The sequence below is a fragment of the Phyllostomus hastatus genome, unplaced genomic scaffold (genome assembly GCF_019186645.2).
Source record: "Phyllostomus hastatus isolate PE091 unplaced genomic scaffold, TTU_PhHast_1.1 phas_scaffold_129, whole genome shotgun sequence".
Classification (NCBI taxonomy): Eukaryota; Metazoa; Chordata; class Mammalia; order Chiroptera; family Phyllostomidae; genus Phyllostomus; species Phyllostomus hastatus.
Window position 1 is genome coordinate 4,191,985 of NW_025334009.1, and position 26,565 is coordinate 4,218,549.

Sequence of the window (26,565 nt, forward strand, 5' to 3'; positions counted from 1 at the left end):
TGGGAGGTCAGGTGAGCGCAGGTGCCGAGAAACCCCTCCTGAGCGTTTCCAGTCTCACTTTGCCAAGGACCAGGCCCAACTGAGTATGGGAAGACGTGGCCATCCACAAGGCCATGGAGCTGTAACTTTGAGAACAAGCCCCCGACCGACCCCCTTCTCTGACCCCACGTTACCCCTCGGCGCCCCTGCACGCCTGGGCTACAGCCTGAAGACCGCGGCACAGGCACGCTCCCCTGGGTCTTCAGGGGCTGGAAGGGGAAAAGCGGACTCAGCTGCGACTGCGTCTCCACGCAGGGGCTCACACGTCACCCCGCGCTCGAAGGTCTGCATGTGAGGACGCCTGCCCGCCGCGCCGCGCACCCGAAACTGCAGTGACGCCAAGTGACGCCAAGTGACGCCGAACGAGCGCAGCAGCGGGAGGAGCATCTGAGAGGCCCGGGCACAGCGGGGCCCGGGGAGCGGCGCAGACCACCACCCGCAGGCCGCTGGGCGGCGCCGGATGGCTCAGACGTGCGCGCCGGCCCCACCCGGGGTCCGTCACCCAGAAATGACGAGGCGCAGACACTCACTTTTCAAGGTGTTTCTTTTGTAAAGAAGCCAGATTCGGCAACTAGGCTGAAAATCTTCCAAAATTCTGTACAAATGTTTAATATACAAATATACACAAGGCTTTTGCCGAGAAAAAGCACGACGACAGACGACAGGGGCTCTGGTGTCTCACACCGGGGCACCCAGCGCGCACGCCCCGGAGCGCGGGACCGGGCCCAGGGCCGCGCCGGGCTGCGCGTGGGAAACAGTACCTTGCGTCACGCGCGCCGCGGCGGAAAAGCCCAGGTGCCCCGGCCGGCCCACAAGTCCTCCGGCAGGGCAGGAAGGAAGGCCGCTCACCCGGCAGCCTGGAGGGAACTCCTCGACGCGGGGGAGCCTTGCAGAGCGACGTGGCTCGCCCTGGAACCGTGACAGGACGAGCGTGCCCTCAGAGACGGGGCAAGAGCGCCTCGGGCGATGATGGCCTGCTCTCTGTGCCTTCCGAGCTCCTCCTCCTCCTCCTCCTCCTCCTCCTCCTCTTTCAGAGCCTCACTCCATCTCTGTGAAGCGGGCGAACATGGCCTTCCGGACGGCATCTTTGTAGGAGTCGGCACCGGACAGTCCGTACGCGCTGCCCTTGGCGCCCAGGCCAGCTCCCTTTAGCCGGACTTGAGCCTGGGGGCACAAAACCGCTGTGAGCGCTCCCGCGGAGCCAGGCCCCCACCCGCAGACAGAGGAAGTGCCGTCTGAAGACCAGATCCGCGCACTGCAGGCCTGGAGCAGGTGTGAGGGCGGAAGACGGGCAGGGAGCCACGCTCCACTCCCCCGGCCCCAGGGCCTGCGGAGCGAGCACCTGCGCCCGGACGGCCAGCCTGGCGTCAGCAGGGCTCCCTGCACGCGCGGTCGGCAAGAGGCTGACCGGGCACTGCCACCAGGCTTGGGGGGGGGGGTTGGGGCGCAAGTCTTGTCTAGAGGGCCAGTCAATGTGGGGGGGCGGGCTCTGACCATCTGAAGGGCTTCGTCAGGGACGAAAACCCTACTGTGCTGTACTTGGCTTCACACGGGACCAAAACCAGTGAGGGGCAGGTACAGCGCAAGTACCTGTAAAAGTCCAGTGGAGGTCACGTGGGTCTGAGCTGGCGTTAAGCAGGGGTTGGTTTGTGACAAAGGACATGGAAACACAGAGTCCTCAGGAGACAAGCAGGTCTGCCCCGAGGTGCCGACAGCCCACGGAAATCACGCACACGCCTCCCGAGCACCCCCGGGAAGGAGGGTGGCGCCGGGGCGGCTGGCTCACCTCGATGGGGGCGGTGATGCCTTGACACTTCCTTCCCAAACCCGAGCCTTCCCGCCAGCCCATGGCCTGCAGCATCTTGTTGCCGATGTTACTGTGGTCGATGCCGTCTTTGGTGGGCTGCTCGTAATTCCTGCCAGCGGCAAACACAGAGTTACCCCAACGGCTCGAGCCCCGGCGGAGCAGGCGCAGGGGCTCACCACACATACACAGTGCCCGAGTCCAGCTGCTTCTTGCGCTTGGGCTCTGGGGGCTCCGGGATGCCGTACTTCTCCCGTCGCTCGGCGGCCCGGTCCCGGTACTTCATCTACGCGGGAGGACAGACACGGCTGAGGCCCGGACACCCCAGCTGGGACCGCCGCGTGTGGCTCTGCTCCGGGACCTCCGGTCTTCCCGTAACCCGGAGCCGGGCCTCCAGGAGCGGTCTGGGACACACGCCCCGGTCCCCTCTGGGCGCCGAGCCGCCTCCGGCCCGGCAGGTGGTCAGAGACAGACGGGGACCTGCGCCTCCACCGGCAGTTTTACCGACCTGCCGCCACCCGCCGCCCCCCCCCGCCCCCCGCAGCCTGCCGGGGCCCTGGCGGGAGAGGAGGGCAGGGCTGTCCCTGCCCTCAGCCTGTGGACAGGCCCACCGCCAGGGACAGGCGCCGCCCGGGAGGCCCCCGGAGACCTGCTCGGCAGTCCCTGGGGAGCTGCCACCATGAACCGTGGAGAAAACAGGGAAGAGAGAAAGAGCAAACCCTAACCGCAGATGCTCAGAGTGACCCCAGGAGAGGACCCTCCCTTGCTCGCCCACCGGTTCGCCCCCAACCCCCGGGGTCCTGTTCATGTTCGACCCCTGCCCGGGGGACCTCATCCTGCCTCGGTAACACTGACCCCACGCGTCACCGGCCCCAGGCCGCCCAGCCACTGCTTCCTCCTGCACCGCCGGCAGTCACCTTGGGCCCTGCTGTCCCCTGGGCCTCGTCTGGAGCCTGGCTCGCTGCCCGGGAAGGCCCCCGCGGCCGGGCCAGAGGAGCCCCCGTTCCTCCGCGGAAGCCGCGTCCTTCACCAGCAAGCGTCTGGCGCTCAGGGCGCACGAGCGGTCCCCGGCGTCCCGTCCGTGTGTGCTCACGCAGGGACGGTGCGGGCCCTCCTGGCCCTCCCTGGGGCCGAGCCCGCTCCAGTGGCTAGCGCTGAGCACATGACACAGCCTCCTGGGCCCGGGACCTAAAACTACGTGCCACCCACAGAGGCGAAAGGCGCAGACCCCGAGACGCTTGTCCCAGCGGCACCTCGCCCCACCCACCTCTCTCTCCCGCAGCTCCAGGGCCTCCAGCTCCTGCTCGCTCAGCCGGGACCGCCGGTAGATGTCCATGTTTTGCTGTAGGAGAGGCGTGACAAGCTCGGTGAGAACCCAGGGCAACCCAATCCGGAACACCGGAGCACGGTCACAGCCCCACATTTACACTTTCTGCTCCGCTGTAGCGGACTCTTACCTACCGTAAGAGTCAGAGCCCAGCCCACCGACCCACAGCAAGAAACCCAGGGCCCAGTGAGCGTGGGGCCACCACGCTCCGCTCCCTCCTAACCCTGACGCAGGCCTCGGCTGACCGCCCTGCAGGCGCTCTTTACGGACGGAAGGCACAACCCCCACCCCCCCCAACAGACTACAGCCCGGCTCACTGTGGGGCCCGGCCTCGGCCTCGAGCGGCCGCGCAGCAGGCTCAGTCACCTTGTGCAGGTCCGAGAGCTGCTGGTGCCGCACCAGGGCGTCCCTGTTGGGGAACTGGCGCCGGCAGAGCAGGCAGGCCATCTTCTTCCAGTCGGCCAGCTTCTCCTCCTCGCTCTCCAGTCTCTCCACCAGCTCCTCCTCGTTGTCGCTGTCGCCGCTGTAAGCGGCAACCAGGCCCCTCTGGGGACAGGAGGAGGGGCGCGTCGGGCACGTCCAGGAGGAACATAGCCCTGCCTGCGGGTCTGGCTGGAGGAACCCACCACCCGCGGCGGCACAGACACCCCGCGGTGGCCCGGGCCCCACTTCACGCACGCCGCACGCAGCAGCCCCTGGGACGGCTGCTTTCCAGCCGCCGGCTGCACGGGCGGGGGGACCCCAAACACGGCCGAGCAGAGACACGGTCCACACAGACCAGCGTCTACCAAGATTTCTTCCTGCCTTCACTTTCTCTTTCCGCATCATAAAAACCCTATTTACAGATGCAATAAACCCCGATCAGCCAAGTCCAGGAGCACAGGCCCCGTTCCCCGCTCCCCTCGCCTGCTCCCACAGGAAATGCAAAGCCCTGAGCGTGGCGTCTACAGGCAGGAGCTGCTCCGAGCGCCCAGCAAGGCTGGGCAGAGCACGTTTTAGGCAGCGTTCATGGCAGCCGACACGCAGCTGAGATTCTGAGACCCCCCCCCCGCCCCCATCCAGGACACAGGCGGCCCCTCCTTACTTTGAGGGGGTTCTCCTCCTCCCCGTTCCGCACCAGTTCGGGGATGAGCTGCTGCCTCTCGGCCAGGGCTCCCTGGGAAACAGAACGGGCCGTGAGCCCCCCGCCCGGCGAAAGCCCCCGCCACCGTGCCCGCCGCTCCGCGCCGTCACCTTCTTCTCGAAGAGCGCGAAGCCGGCGTCGGCCGCGGCGGACTCCTTCCTTTCTTCTTCTCGCGAGGCACTGACGGGCTGGAAGCTGTTTTTAAAGTTTTCTTTCTGCTTGTTCAAACTCTTAGCCCAGCGCTCCATGTCTTTGGCGATCTAGTGTCAAAACACCCACGGCGGAAAACAGTTATATATGTGCACAGACACTAAGAACACACTTACTCGGGCTCCTGTGCCGGTCCGGTGCCCTGCTGGACGCCGGGCAGACAGACGGACACCGCGAGGTAAACTGCGAAATGCCCCCCGCCCCCAGACTGGATGTAAGGTGTGTGGCCATTTTTAAGAATCCAAATAGAGTTAACATAAATGCTACAACCAGAAAACAAAACAAACTCGGGCCCGATGCCGCGGACAGAACCGCGGTGCCCGGGCCGGGCCGGGCCGCGCCCCCACCTGCTGGGCCGTCTTGCTCTTGGGCTTCTCCTTCTTCTCCTTGCCCTCCTTCGCGGGGGGCAGGCCGGCCTGCGGGTGGGGGCCCGACTCCGCGGCAGGCACGTAGGTCTCCTTCTCTCCGTCCCAGTACAGGTACTGCTGCGTCAGGGAGTTGTAGTAGTACTGGGGGAAAGACAATGAATGCGGACTTTCTGCTGCGTCCAACCATCAACTTAAAGACATATTTTGTCAAAAAGGCCCATCAGAGTTGTTTCATCAAACACACACACACATCAACCCACTGCAGACGGGCGCACTCCCTGGCCCCGGGCGGCCGCCCACTGCGCTGTGGGCGAGGACGAACCAGCCTGCGAAGGGGGGGAGCCTCCGGGGCCACAGCGGAGCGTGATCTCTTCTCCGGAGTCTGGTTCCCACCGATCTGACCCCTGGGCCGACAGGGGACCCGACAGCCAGCACACACCCCACAACAGGCAGCAAACAGCTGGCACCAGCTCCAACCACACACGACACCGGGCCCCGAGGCCCTCACACACAGGGTTCCAGGTCACTAGCGTGGGTGCCTGGAAGGAGGTGGCAGACGAGGGACTGCACCTGAGGGCTCTGGGGAGAGCTGCCCCCGGGGAGGGAGCACCTGTCGCCCCTCTTCATTCCCCAGGCTGTCCCTCTACCTGCTCCAAGCGACCCAGGAGAGACCGCCTGTTATGTGTCTTCCGGGGAAGGGGGCGGGCCAGACACAGGAGTCACAACGGCTGTGTCCAGCAGAGAGCAGCTCCCGGGACAAGGTCCGCCCTCGGGGAGAAGGGCGAAGGGAGCCTGCGGAGGCTCGGCCCGCGCGGGAGGGGCCCGCCACCTCCCGCCTCACTCTCTCAGACACCCACGAGCGCTCAATGCCAAGTTCCTGTTAAAAGCACTTGTTTTCTTATTCTATATATACAGCTTCTGACCATAAATAGTTTTTTATTTATGGAGCGTTAAAGTTGCTTTTCCTCTTTAAAAATCACATACAGCACCCCAAATAAAACATCACTCCACGTATCTGCTAATTCCTACCCTCAAGAACACACGGGGCTGCTATAAAGAAGCTGGACACAAACCCTGGCTGGTGTGGCTCAGTGGACTGAGTGTTGGCCTGAGAACCAAAAGGTCACTGGTTCGATTCCTCGTCAGGGCACATGCCTGGGTTGTGGGCCAGGTCCCCAGTAGGGGGTGTGTGAGAGGCAACTGATTTGATGTTTCTCTTATCTCCCTCCTTTCCGCTCTAAGAATAAATAAAATCTTAAAAGCCGGACATGAAAGGTCACATGGTGACTGATTCCATTCATCTGAACAGCCAAGAAGAGGCAAGCCCGAGGAACAGACGCAGAGAGTGGTCACCGGGGCCAGGGACCAGGGAGTGACCTCGGTGATGGGCCCGGGGCGTGTCTCGGGTGGCAAGAGCATCGTGCACTTGGGCGGTGGTGACGGTCGGACCACACTGTGAGGATACCAGGGCCACGGACTCGTCCGCTCCACATGGTCACAGTGGTGAATTTTAGGTTACGTGATTTCATTTCGATTTAAAAAAAGGATATATGGAAGTAAAAACACACCTGGAAATTTCCATGTAGGTTTTTACAGAAAAGTTAGCAGCCGCCTACAAACTTGACTCGACAGAACGAACCATGGTAACACACCAGGGGCCAGACCGGTGGTTCCTGGAGGGGCGGGGCCCGGGGCTCTTGCAGCGCCAGGGGCGGTCTCCGTGGCCCCCGTGCCGGCCGGCACACGGGTGTGCACGAACGAAAACGAAGAACTGCACACTTCAGTTTTGTGCATTTCTCTTGGGTGCACTACATCTCCCCAGTTCTTCTAGCCCACAAATTAAAAACTTAAACCCTAAAATATAAACGTCCCATCTCGACGGGTCTGAAGAAGCTGAACTAGTCAGGGTCGCTCGCTCCTCGGCAGGGGCTCCTCCTTCCCACGCCTCACACGTGCACACTCGCGCGCAACCGGGTGTCTCTGGTACCTGCGAGTTGGGGTCGTAGTACAGCCCCGTCGTCGGGTCGTAGTAGTACCCCGAGGACTCGTCGTACTGGTAGGTGGACGTGTCCGGCACGGCTGCAAACAAGACCGGACACAGTCGGTCCGCGAGGAGCGAGGAACGGGCCGCGGCCCCACGCTGAGCTGCGAGGTGCGGCAGGCGCCACCGCCGTCTCCTCCCACACCCCAGGTGTCCCCCTGACGCCCGCGGAGGGAGGGGGACTCTGGTTCACTGACCAGAGGCAGCAAGCAGCGCCCTCCCACTGTCGACGGCCCGCCACGAGGTCCGGCTTACCGTATTTGGTACCAGGAACCACACCGGTGGGGGGCGCGGCGGGGGCCTGCGCGCTGGTGCTCGCGCTAGGCTGCGCTTCCTCGGTCTGGAAAGAACAGCAGCTCCGCGTGAGTCCGGCCGCATAGCCTCGGGGAGAACCGAACTGCCGCAGCCGTCCCGGAGGACGGGCTCCCCGACACCCACGCTGCAGCCAGGGCCCGAGGCGGCGCCGGAGCCCGCCGGGCGCTCACAACATGCCCCCTACCGGCCACCAGGTCGAAGCACGCGGAAAGCGCAAGTACACCTTGTTTGGAACCTCACATCTTAAATACACACACAAGGGAACTGGACTATCTAATACGGTCCGATGGAGAAGTGAGGTTGGAGCGTGTGTTATTCAGCCCCGGCTCACACAGCAGGAAAGGCATTTGTCCAGAAAACCATCTCCCCGACAGCCCCCGGCCCCGTACCCAGGACACAGGACGACAGGCTTACCGGGGAGCCGGGCGGGTTGGAGGTCTGACTGTACAGCTGGGGGCTCTGGGACACCACGGCTGACGAGGTGGTGGTCACTGCGGCGCCTGTGATGCAAACCCAGGGGTCAGGGAGAGCCAGGCACCTTCGTCAGTAATGCCCGGTCTAGCCTTCTGTCTGTCTTTACACCAGTTCTTAATAATCTCGTTCCCACGAAATACCCTGCACCTATGCCATTTTCATCTTTGCGATCCGACTAGAATGTGACACAGTTACACATTTCTCTGTGATGGCCAGGAAGAAAGAAAGAGTCCGTATCTACTCTGGGGCCAAGAAAAGATGTAACTCTAAGGCTTTCATAATTCTGGAATAACAGTTAAGCAAAAGCTTTTTATAGCAACCCTTCTGATGGAGGTCTGGGCGCCAGACTCCAGGGTCACCTGAGCCCGCGTGGGCACTCGTGAGGCCTAAGCGCACAGAGAGGGGAACCAGAGGCGAAGCCCCAGAATGAACACGAGCACTTCCCCTCGTCCCCAGCCCCTGAGGCACGGTGACAGCCCCGAAGGTGCCCCCCGGGCTGGCAGGGAAAGGGACTTGGAGCTGTGGGTCTCCTAGAACATGTAGGAGCACCTCCTCAATTGCAGCTGCTTAAACGAAAGAGAAAAGGAAGACGAAGTTTCTACCTGATGCAGATGACGCATCAGATTCCAACCCTCCAGCTTGCTGCTGATAAAACTGCTGGTAGTCCTGCGAGTACTGCAGAGTAAAGCCCACCGTTAGAGCCGCTGTCCTCGGGCACGCTCGGGGCACCAGAAGTCGCACGCTGGCCAAGCCTCCCTACCTGAGCGTACTGGGCGTAGCCATCCTGGCCTGGCTGCAGGTAGCTGTAGTCTACACTGCCTCCTTCGCCGCTCTGGGACTACAGTGTCAGAAGGAGAGGAAACACACACTCAGTGGACACCAAGGAAAGAAGCCAAGACGTACTCCCCACAGACGTGCTGGAGAGCTACTCAGGCAAGCACCGCGGGGAGGTCACTTCCGTGAACTGTGGGCGACACCCCCACACTGCTCTGAGCAAACAGACCCTCTCCCTCACCTGGGTGGATGACCACTGGGCAGCAGCAATAGCTGTACTGGCCACAGAGAAGGCGCTGACCCGGTTACCGTCTGGGAGGACCAGGTCTCTGAAACCACAAGGATCCAGTCACGCGACTCCACCCCAGTAACCACCCCCCGACCCCACACGGCCACGGAAGCAGCAATTCATCGCAGCCTTTGCAGGCAGGTCTCAAGGGCCAGCAAGGCCACCTTTCGGAGCGAGGAGGGTGTCCATGGCCAATGTCCCCAGCGGGCAAGTGTCCCCATAGCATCACTGTTCTCCTTTGTACCCTGCCCTCCAATAAGGTGTCTGCTGGGTGAGCAACGACACCAGAAACGAGAAACCCGCACCGCTAGACGGGAGCGCCGGGCTCACGAAGCCATCAGCGGCGCTGTTCCAGAAGAAGAGGGCCGTTTCCGGGCGGCTCGCACTAGTCTGAATCGGTCTGCACAGCGCACGTTCCCACCCTGCCCGCCCTGCCCGCCCTGCCCGCCTCTGCCCCGCTCTGAGGTTTCCTGGCAACTGGTCATTGAGGACAGGAGGCACTGAACTCCAAGAGGGGACGACTGTCTCCCCCCAGTGTTGGCGACCAGAGGACAGAGCCTCAGAGCAGGGACCCTGGGCAAGTGTGCGCACATGGCCGTTTGGAATGAGGACACGGGAAGCAACTCACTTTCTGGCACTTTTTGCAAAGTCAACCCCAATAGTTTTGCCATCAATTTTCAGGGGAGGATGGAGACTCTGCAGTATCTGAAGAAGCTGAGAAGCATCCTGAAAGAGAATGTGAAAAAGCCCGTTAGACTTGGGGTCCCAGTCTGGTACCCCAATCGGATGAACCACGTCTGCCTTTCAAGGGGTTCCGTCTCTCTGCAAAGGGGAGCCGCGGCGAGGCCTCACCATGGCGGAGGACAGCTGCACGAAGGCGAAGCCCCTGTTCTGCTGGGTCTGCCGGTCTTTGATGAGGCGGATGTTGTTCACGGCCAGGGACGCGTAGGGGGACAGCGCCGTCATGATGGAGTCCACCACGGTGTGCGGAGCGATGTTTCGGAGTATGATGGCTGGGGAGGGGCGGGAGGAGACCAATGACACACGCGAGCCTTCCCACCGGCAGTGCTTCCCAGGGTCGCTCAAGCACAAGCCAGTCCGTCCAAGGAGGAGCCTGGTGTACCTTTCGCTTTGACATGGAGAAGATTCTAAAACCCAGTCTTTTATGGGACAACCTGAAGCTGTTGCTGCTCATAAAGGGTAAGAAAGCAAAAAACTTCAATTTCTAATGCAAAGGCCAAAGGTTATACTTGGACTTACTATCACAGTAGTAGTCCACAGACTGGACTGATTCCGTGGTCCCAGAGGGCACTTCCTGTTCCGAGTCTACAAAAGGGAAGGGGAGGGGAGACTCAGTAATTAAGACAGACAGACAAGACATTACAATCCCAACATCTTAATTTTTAAAAAAGATTTTATTTATTTATTTTTAGAGGGAGACGGGAGGAAGAGAGAGAAACATCCATGTGTGGTTGCTGGAGGCCGTGGCCTGTAACCCAGGCCTGTGCCCTGACTGGGAATCGAACCTGCGATGCTTTGGTTCGCAGCCCGCGCTCAATCCACTGAGCTACGTCAGCCAGGGCCCAACGTCTTAATTTTAAGTAAATAATTTCCTTTTTTAATCATCTGTGACTATCATAAAGCCTCGTGAACTTTGACACGATCAATGTGGAATGCAAAAACTGGGCGCGCGGACTAGCGGGGAGCAGACGCAGGAGGCAGGCCAGGCCAGCGCTCAGCTCTCAGCTCTGGGGCCGGAAGGAACGCGGGCGCCCCTGGGAGATGCTGGCGGCACCCACCAGCCCGTGGTGAGGACGTGGAAGGGCGGTGTCCAAGCCCCTTCTTTAAATGCCTCACTTTCCCTCAAGTCCAGACAACCTCATTTGTCAGGGTTTTTTTTTTTTTTTTTAAATCCTCACGTGAGGATAATGTTGACTTTAGAGAGCGAGGGCAGGAGATGAAGAGACAGAAACATCGATCGGTCTGGCTCCTGCACCCGCCCAGACAGGGGATCAGACCTACAACCCAGGGAAAGCGTCCGGACTGGGGGCGGAAGCCCTGACCTTCGGTGCACGGGACAGCGCCGTGACCCACACACCCACACAGCCGGGGCCCTGCCGGCCAGGTTTTAATGCACATTTCACACAGCTGAGCGTGGGCTTACCAAATTTGTCCGCTCCACATCGGAAGCATTTTAGTCTCTTCCTGAAATTGTTAAGGCAGCACTGGAAAAAAAATTTTTTATCTGTTATTTCTCAGTAGGCCAGGCTTACCAGGAGCGATGTGGGTTAGAGCAGCAGGCCATGGCAACGCCCAGTAAGCACCCGCATAACACCACGTATCCCAGGGAAAGGAGCACGAACCTAAATACTGGAATGCTCTCCAATGTCAATTCTTCCAAGAAAAATAAGAGTTGGCATATTCTGAAGCAGAATTCCATTTTTATCAAGTTGGGGAAGTCTCAGTTCAGCCAAACACCTACAGCCAATGGTGGCGAAGCTCCCCCTTGTGCCAGAAAGCTGACGCCGACCGCCCCGTGCGCACAGGCAACGCAGAGAACGCAGGAGACGGGTGGGGCCGAGAGCCAGAGCCCTCTCACGGTGTCAATGGCAACACCCAAGTTCAAAACGGTGTGCTGGACCACAACAGACCTCACCCAGCCCGGCAGGGTCACAGGGACTTTCGTTAGTGTCATTAAGAGACTGCCGGAAGCCGAGAGCTGCGGCACTCAAGAGACTGAAGAGTGAAACAAACCTAACATCTTTATTAAAACACGGGGCTTAGGGCCCGAGTCTTAACAAATCGAGTCTCCAGTGCTCCAGGAGCCCTGTGCTCTAACATGGACACGGGGGGGGGCCCGAAGGGAGTCACAGAGCACAAGAACCACCCCATGACAAACACGGGCGGCCGTGGCCTTCCGTTTCCCTGTCTGGGCGCACACACGCCCGGAGGCAGCGAGACCCTGCGGTTCCATCACACGGGCGGAACCCAGCCGTACCTTGTTACACAGCCAGTCTTCAAACTTAGGCCTGGGGTTGCTATAATGCATTGCAATGTGCTTCCCTTGAATCACCAACTTTTTCTGTAAAAAAAAAAGTAATTAGTTATTCCCATTGTGGGGAACGTGCGTCCATTTTCCCAGGGCAGAGCACACTTCGGAAAAATCAGTGCTCTGGAGTTAAATGGACAACATACGGGGAGGACCAACCACCGCCACCTATACTCTGCCCATCCAATCCTTCAGACAGGCAGCAAGAGAATGGGATGCGGAGTAAAGGCAAACGGAGTCAGGGAGTGCCGAGAAGCTGCCAAACGCTAAACGCTGACATGCGCCAGGCCGTGTCTCCGGCAGAGACAGAAGTCCTAACATTCGGCATTGACAGGCTGCCTGAGAGTGACGGTCTAGTTCAAAAAGCAGAAAACACAACGCTCCCAATTCTGAGGTTGCCTCCTGCTTAAGCCCTTAGCCCGGTGTCCTCGGGCTCCGCTTCACCTCTCCCCCAGGCCCCTGGCCTTATGCAAGGTTCGAGCCTTCGCATGTCCCCTGCCCCCAGATTCCTGCTTCAGGACGTGTCTTCTGGGAGCCAAGGGAGGGAAATGCGTTTTAACAGGGAATCTGGTGACGTGTCTTTCCCGGGAGGGACTATTCTGAATGCCATCGACTCTAAAACAGCTAAATGAGATTTTTTCCTGCCAACTGCAAGCACGTAATGTCCTAGGTGACAGATGTGTTTTTCACGGAAATAGATGGTACTCTCTTCAAAAGGAGAAACCAGGAGGCCAATGAAGTTTCTTCAGGGGGGCAGGAAAAACTCGTCACTGCGTGTACACCACCTCGTCCTTCAGGTCGGCCGGGCGACCGAAGGGAGCCAAGTTTTAAAGGCTCCAAGCTCCAGGCTGAGCCAGTCTAGCCAAGAGCACACCCCGCACCTGCCCCCAAAGACTCTTCACTTCACAGGAGCGCCTCTTCTCTATCTGTTTTCGAGGGGAGGTAGGGAGGGAGTGGGGTGTTCTGACAGTTAGAACAGATTCAAGTAGGAGGTTAAACGTCCAGATTGTTAAAAGGAGTCTAACCCCTCTAAACATACATACTGTTAGCAATTTGGTTCTTGCAAATCCTGGGAGAGTTAAGACATGCCGTGCATGTTGCCTCTGCAATGTCTAAAGGCAAGACCGCACGTCTGGCCAGGAGGGAAAAGCTGCAGGGCCGTCCGCTCCTCGTGCGGTGCGGAAGCGGAAACAGAGAAGCTGGGAGGCGTGTCAACGGCTCATCCCTCTGGGAGGGATGTGCGCGGGGAAGACGCCGAACTACCGCTGCGTGAGTCCCTAATCCTGCTGGCCTTTTCGTTCTGGAGTGAATTCGAACTGCAATAAAGCATTACACGTGAACACAGCTTTGTATACATTAAAATTGCGGGATGTTCCAGTGTCTTGCGGGCTTTAATTTACAGGAGTTTTAAATTCCCGGTCAAGTCCCCCCGGCAGAGCCGCTGCGTGGCAGGACGCTGCCGCGTCAAGCAGACGGACTCCCGGGACACTCGTGCTCTCAACTCCCTAGGACGGTGTCCGCGGGACGGAACAAAGGAAGCTCTACTTTTGTAAGCTCAGGTGGTCACCTCTGGGTTAAGACAATGAGGCTTAAACATTGTAACAAAATCAACCAAAACGAGTGGGTCTTGTTATAAATGGCAGCATAGTAACAAAGAAGTTCTTATTTATGGGCGATGAATCACAAAATGCTGCAGAAAAGCAACAGGAGTTCAGAGAACTTCCCAGAACGCACGTGGTTAAGGCATTCAATACTGTGCTTTGGAGTTCTGGTCGAAACGTTATTGGAGCGCCAAGCACTGAACATCATCTTGATACTTCAGTTAATGCCACATCAAAGAGCCACCAATGACTCGCTTTGAACAGGCTATCACAGGCATTCCCAGGGAGATTAGGGTGTTCATGCCTCCCTGACTAGACTGGATGGCAGCAGGACACCAGCGCCCGGGCTAATCTCATCAGACTCATTGTCCATGAATTGTAGCAGGTCCTTAAACAGGCCTGGAAGACCCGTTTGGGCAGTAATGCCTCCCGGAGGTTCGTGGTCTCCAAGCAGAAACAAGGAATTATTTATAAAATGCCCGCAGCGGACTTCTATTATATTCACTTCGTTGTCAAAACCGAGAGTTGGATATTCTAAGATTACGACCATTGGACATAATGAACGGGAACAGACCAGGGAAACGGGACCATCCAGATGCTTCGCTAATCACCAGACAGGTGTTCGGCGGTTAACAAAGGCCTGCCAGGTAGGTAAGTCTGAGGTGGGGCAAACACTGCCACACGGTCCTTGGTACTGTATTTACTCTGGTCACGTCAATTTTAATATATACAAAGCTTTTCTCTTTTAAAAGTCACTCCTTTGGAACAAACCACTCCTTCAACCTTTTTTTTAAACTGTACAGACTTGTTCCACTTTCATGAGTATCTAGACTTGGTGAGTGAAGCAACCTGATTGGCTTCCATCCAGCTGGTAGCATCTTGCAAGTGATAAAACTCCACGAAGGCGAAACCACGGCTTACACCTAGAGACAGCATTCAGATATAGACGGGATACTCGTGTTAGTCAGTTCCTTTATAACAGGCGAATCTCTCTCCCACTGCTTCAACACTGCGTGACAAAGCCAATTGGGAAGCAGCTTTACAAATGTGACTTGACTTGGGGATCTTCTTGATACTTTGCCATGGCAAGGAACCAAGCCGCCTGAGCTAAATGCCACTCGATTTGATTCCACGCTTAAAAAGTAACCATGCAACCGACTACAGACAAGTTCATACGTCACTACTTACCGAAGGACAGGAAGGTCCCTAAAAGCAAAGGTTTTAAAAAGGTCCTCAGATGCTTCCTAACATCGTTTTCAAAGAGTCCCATTCCTTAGCCATGGCAAACCTTTCATTCCGAATTCATGTGCTTGAAGGCTGGGGGTACCGGACGGTCTTTAGGGACGGAGGTGGGGCGGGGAAGAGACCAGAGCAGCGGAACCGCGTGAGCGCTCACCTGTTTTCCTCTTCATCAGCCTCACGTCCGCAGGCTGAGGGCCCTCGAAGGACTCCATCAGTTCCCGGATCTGCACAGGGTTTTACACATTCACAGTTACAGCTTCGGCCTCAAACCACTCCGTACCAAAGAAAGTTCAAGAATGGGGGCTACACCGACTGCTGAATTGGCCAATTTCCGAACCTCTACCACCCAAATGCAATGCCTCAAAAATCAGAATACAGCAACTATTCTAATCTAAAAATTATCACAGCAATTGCTATGTTGCTACACCCTTAAAGCCATTCTTCACAGGCCCCCTGGGACCGCCCCCTGAGGCGCTGCGTACCCTGGGGCACAGTCTTGCTCATGGGCCCCGCCCTCAACCCCCCTCCCCTTAGTGTAATCTCACTGTCCTTTGTTCTAAAGGACCAGGAAAAAATGAGACTTTACAAATATTTTTATTTACTGATTTTGAGAGAGAGAGGGGGTGGGGGAGGGGAAGAGAGCGTGGCAGAGAGACAGAGAGACAGAGGTGTTTGTCGTTCTCCGCACATATGCGTCACTGACCCCTGTGCGTGCCCTGACGGGATCGAACCCTCACCCCGGTGCATCGGGGCGACTCTCCAACCACCCGAGCACCCGGCCAGGGATGGACAATGAGGTTTCAGAGAGGCAGAGGGTGTGTCGTTGCCCTCTGAAGGACCTGATCAAGACTCGATGGTCAGCCCTGACTGGTGTGGCTCAGTGGGTTGGGCCTCATCCTGCGCAGCAAAAGGTTGCCAGTTCGATCCCCAGTCAGGGCACAGGCCTGGGCTGCAGGTCAGGTCCCCAATAGAGGGTGTGCAAGGCAACCGATTGATGTTTCTCCTGAACACTGATGATTCTCTCCCTCTCTCCCTCCCTTCCCCGCTCTAAAAATGAATAAAATCTTAAAAAAAAAAAAAAAAGATTCAACGGCCAAAAAAAGAAACTCCTTTTTGTAGAAAAACAAAAGTACTTTCTGCATAGCATCTTGAAAAATAATTTTATGTTCACGTTAATACTGAAACTGACAAAGCTCGTACACAGGCCCCTAATAAATCAAAACGAACGCTAATCGGGCCTACGAGAATCAGCTCTGGCGGGCAGGTTTCTTACTGGTGTCAGACCAGCCCTCACTGCAAAGGGCAACGATAAGAAATACGCCAGCCTCTTTACCACCATGCCAGGGAGCAACACCCCAGGGGAAAAAATGGGGCCGCACGCGAGCGCCTCGGCGGCCCCTGCTGGGCAGGCCGCACGCAGGCCGCGCGGTCGGTACTCGGCATTGGTGGACGCCGCACCTGCAAAGGCGCCCTCGCAGGAAGCCCGCGAGGCCCAGGGCGCCCCCGCGGCGTGCTCGTGCCCCTCTGCAGACACGTGCCGAGCGCTCGCTGCGCGGGAGCTGGGCGTCCCGGCATGAGCTCCAGGCCGAGGGGCCGCCCGGCCGGGTTCCGGCGTGCACACTACCAACAGGCGCCCTTTCCAGTCCACTCAGAGCCAGGCTCGCCCCATTTTCGCTGCCCTCGCCGTGGAACGGCTCTCCCCGCGCAGTGCGGCGGTGCTGTCGGTGTTCCGCGGCGCGAGGAGGCCACGAAGCCACCAGCACACACTCGGCGAGGCGTCTCTGGGTGAGTCCACGTAAACAAGGCTGACGAGAGCGCGACCAGAGGCCACGACAACCTAGCTCGGTCTTTTCCTCGGGAGCGACAGTGGCGAACTCGCAGTGACAGCATAAATCAGTGGTCCCCAATCTTCTCGGCGCCAGGGACCAGTTTCATGGGAGACAATTTTTCCAGGGACAGCGGTGCAGGGGGACGGGACGCAGGCAGGAAGACGGAGCTCAGACAGTGATTCGCGCAGAGCTCCACTTGCGGGCCTCCACCCACCTCCTGCTGTGCAGCCTGGTCCCCAGCAGGCCACAGACTGGCCGCTGGCCGCGGCCTGGGGACCGCTGGCATAGACAACCTACCGCAGGTAAGGAGAATCAACTGTACTTCCATTTTCACAGAGTAAGAGAAGTACTACACCGAGCCAGATCCAACCCTAGATCCAGGTTCACGCTTAGTAACACAGTAACTAAAGACAGTTACTTTAGTTACGGTTAGTGACATAGTAACATACATGGCAACATAGTAACTGAAGACAGTTACTCTAAGAATTCACGTGTGAGTCAGTGGAGGAGGAACTAAAGAGGAAAACAATAATGAAAGTGATCAACTAAAGCCAAGGAGATTAAATACTATACTTTGAAAATGTTTTCCAGATCCCAACAAGCGAAGTTCTAAGGCTACTGAGTAGCATTTGGGAAGCTCAGAAGTTCTACTCCGAAAACCAGACTTGTGTTTCCCCACAGAAACCCAGAACACACAAGCACGACCACCTCGTTTCACCAGCAGCAGGGAGGCCCCGCAGTGTTGCCAAGGGCGTCGCTCTCCACTTGCCACCCACTTCCTCTGTGGGCTCCCAGGGCCGCAGGCCCAAGAGACTCAAGGGGACAGCTGGACAAACAAGCCCACGTTCCTCACCCGGCGCCTTCGGGACCGCCCACCCCTGCTCCTCGTGCGTGCTCACTGCTGCCACCCGGCTCTGCCTCTGCCGCCCACCCGCCGCCACGCGGTCCTGCCGCCGATCCACCCTGCGCCCCTGCTGCAGCCAGGCCACACCCTCGAGAACGCCTTCACGCTCAGCTGGGCTTTCAAAGACGCCAGCACCTGGCCCCGACAGCACCTCCCCAGCCACCTCTCTCCTACCAAAAGCCTTTGACCTCAGTCAAATCAGAACACATTCACTTCACCAGCACTGGCCGGGCAGTTCCCTGCCTTCAGGGGTCTCCGGTCCCAGCGGGGAGTGAAACGGGCGTGGGGACGGTCACACAGCGTAAGCGCTACAGGAACGGCACAGACCCAGTGCTCCGGGAAGAGACCGAGGACGGAGGCCTGCCTGGCAGACCAGGAACGGCTTCACGTAAAGCAGCTTCAAACGGAAAAAAGCGCACGATGCAGCACAGGTCCCCGGCGGCCCGCAGGGGAGGAAGGCGGTGGGAGTGCCTGGAAGGAATGGGCGGGGGCCAGAGCTGCCAGCGGAAACCAGGCAGCACCCGGGACACCAAGGCCCCGGCTGGCCAGTCTGCGGAGTGGGGAGCCAGGCCTCCCTCTGTAACAGGCCTCTCAGACGTTTCCCATGGGTAACTGTGTAATTTTCAGAAAATCAAAGGCTGGCCGGATCACGAAGAAAGTGTTTTTACTGACACACGCTCAGCAAGTAAGTAACCAATTCAGTAAGAATGTACTGAGTACCTTCTAAGGGATATCGAAGGAACAAGACCTGATCCATGTGGTTAAAGAACATCTGAAAATTCTATACTGACTGTCAAGGTCTAAAGATAAATGAATTTATATGAATAAATGAACCAAATTGAGAGAAGTCTCCCCTAAAGATTTCTTTTTGGGGAGATTCCTCTCCCCTATAACCCCTGGAATTATCTTCTGGAGGACGGGCCCCTTGTAGCACAGGCTTCCCCTGCTAGTTCAGAGTTCTAGGGACCCATGTGGATCAGTGTACCAGCTGGTGCTGTTGTGAGAGGCTGCGTTCGACCCCAGTGAATATTTTTTGGAACTCTTTCAACAAATTTCCCCTTTTCATGGGTGATTTACAAGCACACCCACCACACTGCGCGGAGTATTCAGCAGTTTTTGACCAAAAAGTGGCATGACCCCCACGCCCCACTCTCCCTGTTTACCCAACCTCACCCCAAGTGACCCTTGTGTCACCGATTAAAAAAGTCCTCAAAGGGAAACATTTTGCCAGTGTGGAAGAGGTGAAACAAAAACGGCAGAAACACTAAAAGGCATGAAAATCGAGTTCAAAAACTGTTTGGAGCAGTGGAAAAGTCTCAATAGAGGTATTCCATCAAATGTAGAGTACTTTCAAGGTGACTTAAGTTTCAACATGTAAGATAAATACACAGTTTTTCATACATAAATTCGGGGTTTTGGGGGCTCACCCTCCTCCTATATCACTAGTTGGGATATCAGCTTGAGACAGAACAGTAACACAGGAAGACAGGGGCAGAAGGTCGAAGCCCGTCGCGCCCACCAGACCGCCCGCCAGGAGGGCCGCCCCCCTTACGTCGCTCTCCGTGATGGTGATGGGGAGGCCGCGCAGCATGATGGTCTTGCTCTCCCGCTCGTCACTGATGTCGTGCCGGTAGTCGTGCTCGCCATAGTCGCCGTCCGAGTGGTAGCCGTCCTCGGATCGGTCACTGTTCCTCCTTTCGCGTTCTCGCTGAGGTGCGAGAAACAAAATCGCAGGTAAAGTCACCCTGGGTTCCTGCCCTCCGGTCCGGGCCTCCCGTGAAAATGAGTTCCGCGGTGTTTTCCAAAACAGCAAAACCAAGCCAGAAACGCCCCGCCAGCAGTCACTCGGTTCGGGAGGGTGTTCCACACCGCCCTGCCCAGTTTTTCAACGCACAGTGACACACCATTACCTGTCGCAGTACAGAGAGTATGTGCGTGGAAAAAGTGGAAAAAGAAAAAACTACTTGCAAAATCATACGGGCAACTTAAGTATTTCCAGACAAAGCCACGTATGAAAGGAATATGAAGAAAGGCGTGCCAAGGCGGCTGAAACCACAGCTTCCAGAAACCCCACCCGGGGCCCGGGGCTGGCACACCATTACAGCCGCCTGCTCCGTCTTTCAAACGGGCAGACCACCCGCCCGCCTTGCAGGGGCAGGCAGGCCCAAGCGAGTCCACGCAGGGAAGTGCGCGGAGAAGCGTCGGGTGCGTGGCGAGCCCTATGGCCCGCCCCTTTGTTACTATGACAAGGTCAAGTTTGTCTCTGAGGCTCACAGTCGATCAACAGGTTCCAGAACAACAATACTCCAGAGGAGAGACCTCCACACTCGGGACACTCGTCTCAAGGGTCCTGGAGGGTCAGTGCGTTCAGTTCATGAGTCTGACAACTCCACGCACGGCCGCCGGCCACTCACCTCTGGGCTGTCGTAGTCTCGGTAGTCGTCGTACCGGTCGCCCCTGCGATCGTCACTAGATCTCTTGTAGTCGGAGTCCCTCCGCCGGCTCCGGGACTCGCGCTCGTCCCGGTCATCCCGGTCTATGATGGACCCGTACCTCCCACTGCGCTCCGTCCTGCTCACTCTGCGGGGAGAAGGGTGTCCGTTCACTCGCAGCACGTAAATCACTTGCTGTGCCTTCAGAGCACATGGCTGAACACAAACCCTACAGCTCAGTTTATAAGACATACAAGTAGTTTTATGCATCCTTCAAAATGTATCACTCAACTCTGGTTCACAAAGACAACCACTGGGAAATCATTTACATCCCCAAATGCAAAGGTAATTTTTAGGAATTCATGCTCAATCTGAAAACACAGCTATCAAATGTTTGGGTTTAATATTTCTGGGAAAGGGCCAGGTTGTTCAAATGTATCCCGTGTCCCCCAAGCCTGTGGTCTACACGTCACCCCCTTTTCCTGACTTTGACCTCAGTGATCGAAGGCAGGAAGAAAAAACTATTAGCATTGCACCCAATTTCAGAGGAGAGCCCACCCTGATGCGCCCGCTCTCGCGGGCACCACAGCCACGTGGGTAAGCTAAAGGACCCTTTTCCCCGCAGGCAGCTAACAACGCAGCTCCCCGGTCAGACCCGGCCGGCGCCGCCGCTGCCAGAGAACGTCACTCCCCGCGGCCCCGGCTTCTGTCCGGTCCCGGTCCCGGGGCAGCACTGGGGCTCTGCAAGTCGTCACGAGGCTTAGACCCATCTGACCACAGGCACACAGAGTTCTTTCATGAACTGTTTGCCGGGTTCATAAAACTGCTCGTAAGGACGATACAAAGCACGGGTTTACAAGGGCCTCCTTTAGCGTACACAGACTTTAAAAAACTGGCGACTGTGACAAGTCTAGGACTGTTTCACGGCTGTGAAGGTCCCGGAGGAGAGGCCCTAAAGACGTAAATGTAAGTTATCTGGACCCACGGACTGCTGGCACAACTAAAATACTGACACCCCGTGACACGCACATTCCCCGAGTGCCTCGGGCCATCGGTGTGACCCGCCCGCCACTGGGACTGGCATCAGTACTGAGGCGGCAGGTGAGTGAAGAAGTAAAGGGTCTGTGTTTAAATCCAGTGGTTTGGGGGACAGAAACCCACAGAGGACCCAGGAGCCAAACCCTCTCTCACCTTCATCCTCCACTACTCCTTCAGCAGTTTTTCCGTGTGTGACCCACAGGCCAATGCTTCTCAGCTCTGTAAATCGGGGTCATCTCGCTATGCAGGGGACAACGCCGAGAACCGGCACTCGCTGACCGCCCACTGCTTCGCCCAGGCCGTGTGCAGAGCCCCGGAGTGTGGGTCCCCGGGCTTCCGCAGGTGCTGTCACCCGCACGGCGAAGCCTCGGTGACTCACGGCACCGCGCACTCCTTTGCCGAGTTCTTACTTATCCCTTGAGGCTCCCTCTTAGAGACTACTTTCTCCAGGAAGCTTTCCTGGCCGTTTCCAGGAAAAAACACATGCTTCCCATGCGTTCCAACAGCACCCTCAACTTCCTCTCTCTCACAGCACGGCGCACACAGTGCACCGACTCTCTCGCTAAACCGCACGCTCGGGACAGCCGGGGTCACGAACGCGCTCGCGGCAGGGCCTGGCACGAACAGGCCCGCGAGCATCTGTGCGATGAACAGGCAATTCACAACACCGTTCAGGCGTCACTGAAACACTGAGGCGAAAGGCGTGCGCAGTAGCAACTTACCGTTTGTCTGAACCCATGGCCTCCCTGAAGGTCTAGCTCACCGCTTCACAAGGTTCGAGTCTGGTTTTTCTCTAGGAGAGAAGAGAGACTGATTGCTGCAAATCCGAGAGACCACTTGAGCCCATTTTTCTGGAAGGTGGGAAGCGACTGAGGCCTGAATGCCACCGAAACCGTGGAAGGGGCCGACTGTCAGCACTGAAGTCGCACTACACTTCGTCCACAGCGCGGGCGGCGGGAGAAGGAGGCACACCTTATCCCAGCAGACTCCACCTTCACAACAAACCCAGAAAAAGGTGCCAGCGGACCAGGCCTCCCCGTTCCCGCTCGGAGATTACAAAGCAAAAAGGACGGCGCTGCGACCGGCTCCCTCGCTCCGCATCAAAGAAACTCCAGCAGCGGGGCAGACGGCCGTGAAAACGCCAACCACAGTGTCTTGGTCAACACAAGGGGAAACACGAAACTCTGTAACATTTCTGATGAAAAAATTAATTAAAATCGGAAGCGGGAGATGCTGAGCCGATTGAAACCCACTCCACGCGCACCGCGACGGCTGAGTCAGTCCGACCGGAGCAAACCTCGGCTTCATTCCGGGTAACGATGCCCGCCACACCGGGGGCCAGTCCCGACCCCGCGGCGCCCCAGCCCCCGGGCGCCGGTAACCCATCGCCCTCGGCCAGAACGCGTCCGCTGCCTGCGAGGGCCGGGACGCTGTTCTGGAGCCGGCACCCAACGAACATGGGCAGAACTAATGGAAGAGAATCATCCGGGAGCAGCCAGGCCTCGGGCGGAATCGCCAAGGCCGCCCGGGGCCTCCCGGGCGCTGCCCAGACCCACCTCCGCGGGGTGTCGCGGCCGAGATGGCGGCGCCGCCGCCGCCGGGGCGCCCAGCCGGGGCGCCCGGCTTCCCCCAACTGCCCGCACACGCCCCTCCCGGCCCCAGGAGGTCCCCGGCCCACAGAGTAGACCTCACAGAGCAGCCTCACGGAGGGGGCTGACGAGGTGCAGCTGCGGGGCGATGGTGGCCAGAACCGCCAGCATCGCCGGGGAGTACCCGGGGGACCGCGACGGCTCCGGGCTCATTTGGGCTGGAGAGCCGGAAGGGCGTCCCGACGGGGACTCGCTCAGAGGCCGAACGAAACAGGCCTGGAGCTGGGCGGGAGGGCGTACTGTGAAAGCTGACAGCTCTGGCGGCGAAGCCCAGCGCGGGCCTCCAACGCCTCGGGTAGTTTAGCCCCCCGAGAGATCCGCTGGGATCGGCAGCCGCCCGCCCGCGGCCCAAAGGGAGGCTCCGCAAGGCCTGTCCCAACAGTAAGAACGGCCGGCCATTTCGGCCGGCCGCCACACTTACCTTCAGGAAGGGTCGGAGTTGCAGAAGTAGCGGTTTCGTGCCTCAGAATCTCTAACAGGGTACCGCCGCTCCACAAAATGGCGTCTCTGTCGACCGCCGTCTCCTACCCACAGTGCCTCGCGCCCGCCCCCTCCCCGGACACGCCTCCCGAGGAGGCGCCCAATCCGCGAAGGCGTCTGGCTGCGCGAGGGCTGCTGGGAAGTGTGGTCGCTAGGGCAGCCTGTCAGTTACTGAACGCCCCGTGTTAATTTCCTGCGTATTTCCCTTTCTTCAAAACCCTGACCGTTGTCGAGCTGCCTTTTGCAGACGTGTCTTAGAGCTTTTACCTTTATTAGGTGTACTAATTTTTTGCCTTTGTTACAAGTGTTTTCAATCCGGCTTGAGAATTAAAAGCTAGTTGATACCATGCTGCATTTAATGGACACTAAGATCATCGGGCTACCTTACAAATACCTATTTTCACCTGAATAACCTATGACATGGTGATTAAATCCACTTTGCAGGTGAGGAACTTGAAATTTATGGAAATCGGGAAAGCAGGTCTTCAAAGTATCGGGTTGGCCAAAAAGTCCATTTAGTTTTTTCTGTAAAATAAAAGACACAGTTTTCATTTTTACCAATAACTTTATTGATTTGGATATTTTAAGTATGTTAACTATCTCCTGCTATTGGCTTCTAGTGGGTAGAGGCCAGGGGTGCTGCTAAACATCTTCCAGTGCATAAAACAGGCCCACAGCAAAGAATTATTTGGCCAACATTATCAATAGTACACAGAAACTTTACAAACCACTTTTGACATATTCCATCAGACACAGCACCTTTTCCATACACTGCATACATCTTTTTTTTTGCATTTAGTTGTGTTTTTATCTTTCTTGAAATAATAAAACATAGTACACCAAAAATGTTGCATATTTTCTTCCATTTTCAATATTGAAATGGCTGTACAAAAATTCACCAATGTTCGTGTTTTTTTTTAAAATTCAGGCTGATATGACAACTGTCACAATGTGATCTAACAACATAATTTCGAATGAAGTTAGAGACAACTAAGCACTACTAGAGCCATCCTACAGAAAAAACTAAGTGAATTTTTGGCCAACCCAATTATCATTCATTGATATTCTCTGATTCTAAGGCAACGGCTCAGGAAAGTAATTTCCATGGTTAATTTAACAGTTACTGTTTGGACACCTAGTAATAAGTATCTCAAAGTTAACCCAACCAAAACCCAAGCTCATCTCCAAAACCTGCCCCAGCTCATAAGTGGAGATCCCCTGCTTCCAGTTAGGACAAAAAATTTAGAGTAATCCATGACTTTTTTCTCAAACCTAACCTGTCAGCAAATCCTGATTCTACCTTCAAAATATTTCTAGGATAGACATATCCTAGATATTTCTAGCACTTCTAGCTGCAGCTGCTGTCCACCTAGGCAAAGCCATCATGTCCCAGAGACAGTAGGTGACACAGAGCAACTAGTGGTGGAACTGGGATATGAACTAGGAAGTTGGATTTCAGAGCCCTTGCCCTCAACCCCTAGAATGTGAACTCCAAAACAGCAGGGATTTTTGTCTGTTTAATTCGCTAGTTGTCACGAGCATATGTTCACAATATAGTCTTTCCTATAAGTCAGCTGGGCGGCTGCCCGGTTAGCTGTCTGCTGAGCAGCACAGCACAAAGGAACAGACAAGAGTCACACAAGGTAACTAATTATGCTATTCACGGAGCCTTTATTGAATGCAGGTTCACCCAAAGTAGAAAAGAACATCACATACATTAATATCCTACTCACACTCTAGCAATCTAAGAGAAATATAATATACACACATGGCAGTGAATAGGGGATAATGAACCCGAGTCCCAGAGTCTCAGTCTGCAGGTCCAGGCGACAGCAGGGTGGGCAAGGGAGTTGTCAGCGTCCTGCAAGGAAGGATCTCCAGAGCCAGGTAGGCAAACAAAGTCCTCCGTCCATCAGGGCAGAGTCTCCAGCAGCTGATGCCCAGGGAGACCAGTGTGGCCCAGAGCAGCACTCTGGCGTGTGGAGCTCGGCTGTCTCAGCAGTGGTCTGGAGCCTGCCTCAGTTATGCCTGGACAGTGGTGCACTCCGCCCTTCTGGGTCTTTCGATAAATGTCTTGGCACCCCTGATGGCAAGTGAGGAATTTGCCCAGGAGTCCATCTATGGGTGGTCCCGCTCTACAGACATGTCCATTCTGACCACGTGTGCAGATACCTTAGGTGTGTCTCCTTGCCAGATGTGTCTGCTCTGATTTAGGTCGTTTCCCTCTTGAACCAAAGTGTCATGGTGACTGACAGCCATTTTGGTTGACATGAGTGACTCCACTTTGTTTTATATGCTTTATGTTATCTTGACTGGACCAAAGGTGTTTTATTGGTCCTGCTTTCCACACTGCTGTACCCCCAGTGCTTCCACTGGTGCCTGGCACGTGGTAGGCACTCAGTAAATATTTGTTGAACAACAAATCAATCTACTGCTTAAGCTAAAAGTGTAACATTTGTGGCAGAAAGAAGCAGGGATCCCTGGGTGATTCACAGAGATGTTTTGGACTCCAGCCAGCAACGTGATGGTATTGCTGTACATACACTTACCGTAATTTGCTCCCTGGCATTATTGATAAAGGCATTTTTAGTGGAACTGAGTTCTCAGGCCACATGTACAAATTTAAAAATAGACCATGACAAGGCAGAGGAAGCTCAGTTACAGAAAACTGCACCCATGCCACTCACTGTCTTGTGGATAAGAAATCTTTCAAAAATAAGTGGAAGGATGTCAGTGAGATTCCAAACCAGAAACTTCAAATGCACTAGAAAATATTTTTCCTGGAAAGGTATCTTTTTTAAAAAGATTTTATCTTTATTTATTTTTAGAGAGGGAAGGGAGGGAGAAAGAGAGAGAGGAACATCAATGTGCAGTTGCTGGGGGCTGTGGCCTGCAACCCAGGCATGTGCCCTGACTGGGAATCAAACCTGCGACACTTTGGTTCGCAGCCCGCGCTCAATCCACTGAGCTACACCAGCCAGGGCTCCTGGAAAAGTATCTTTACACAGGTACAGCTTATCCTTCTACATCGAGGGCTTTAAGGGACTGACAGTAGAAACCTTTTGGGTACTTGAAAACATGACGATAGGGAAAGGTGGAAATATCTGGACTTTGGAATGATGAGTAACTGCTTTCTGTTCCCTCCCCCCCTCTCCTCTCTCACAGCGTGTGTGTGTGTGTGTGTGTGTGTGTGTGTGTGTAAGTATGCACGTGTGAGGTCCATCTGGGCTACTACAACAAAATACCACAGACTTTGTAGCTTATAAGCAACAGAAATTTCTCTCTCTCTGTTTTGGAAACAGGAAGCCCAACATCACGGTGGAAGTGGCTGGATGACGGGCCTCTCGTACATGTCTCCGCAGACGGTGGAAGGGTCTACGGAACTCTGGGGATCTCTTTAAATAAAAAATAGCTCGAATCCTATTTATAGCAACTCTGTCCTCATGAACTGATCGTTTCCCAAAGGCCTCACCTACTAATACCATCACCTTTGGGGGTTAGGATTTCAATATATAAATTTGTGGGGGACACACAAACATTCAGATCACAGCACTATCTACCCACACACATTTCTACC

The 26,565-nt window shown here is 56.3% G+C and overlaps 1 protein-coding gene and 1 long non-coding RNA gene across 2 annotated transcripts; one reads left to right on the forward strand and one right to left on the reverse strand.

Moving 5' to 3' along the window:
- Positions 1-565: 565 nt before the first annotated feature.
- Positions 566-23,057, reverse strand: RBM5 (RNA binding motif protein 5). Its single transcript, XM_045856739.1, has 25 exons — positions 22,930-23,057; positions 21,582-21,652; positions 19,804-19,969; positions 18,942-19,097; positions 14,811-14,880; positions 14,264-14,337; positions 11,763-11,846; positions 10,929-10,989; positions 10,025-10,090; positions 9,617-9,777; positions 9,393-9,490; positions 8,717-8,804; positions 8,462-8,539; positions 8,304-8,376; positions 7,642-7,727; positions 7,168-7,252; positions 6,859-6,950; positions 4,851-5,012; positions 4,404-4,553; positions 4,255-4,326; positions 3,537-3,716; positions 3,111-3,185; positions 2,032-2,129; positions 1,826-1,955; positions 566-1,203 (listed from the first exon to the last, which is right to left on the reverse strand). Exons 2-25 carry the CDS (start codon positions 21,596-21,598, stop codon positions 1,078-1,080), a joined length of 2,448 nt encoding a protein of 815 aa, XP_045712695.1. The 5' UTR covers positions 21,599-21,652; positions 22,930-23,057; the 3' UTR covers positions 566-1,077.
- On the forward strand, positions 21,927-26,346 carry LOC123830468. Its single transcript, XR_006787771.1, has 3 exons — positions 21,927-22,172; positions 23,294-23,432; positions 26,291-26,346. It is a non-coding gene; the product is annotated as an uncharacterized LOC123830468 (long non-coding RNA).
- The last annotated feature ends 219 nt before the right edge of the window (positions 26,347-26,565 follow it).

Bases quoted from the DNA above. Each gene is read 5' to 3' on its own strand.
- RBM5 (XM_045856739.1), bottom strand. The intron at 9,491-9,616 runs GTGAGGCCTCGC...ATTCTCTTTCAG, and splicing joins TGCAGCTGTCCTCCGCCATG to GATGCTTCTCAGCTTCTTCA. The intron at 1,956-2,031 runs GTATGTGTGGTG...TGCCGCTGGCAG, and splicing joins CAGCTGGACTCGGGCACTGT to GAATTACGAGCAGCCCACCA.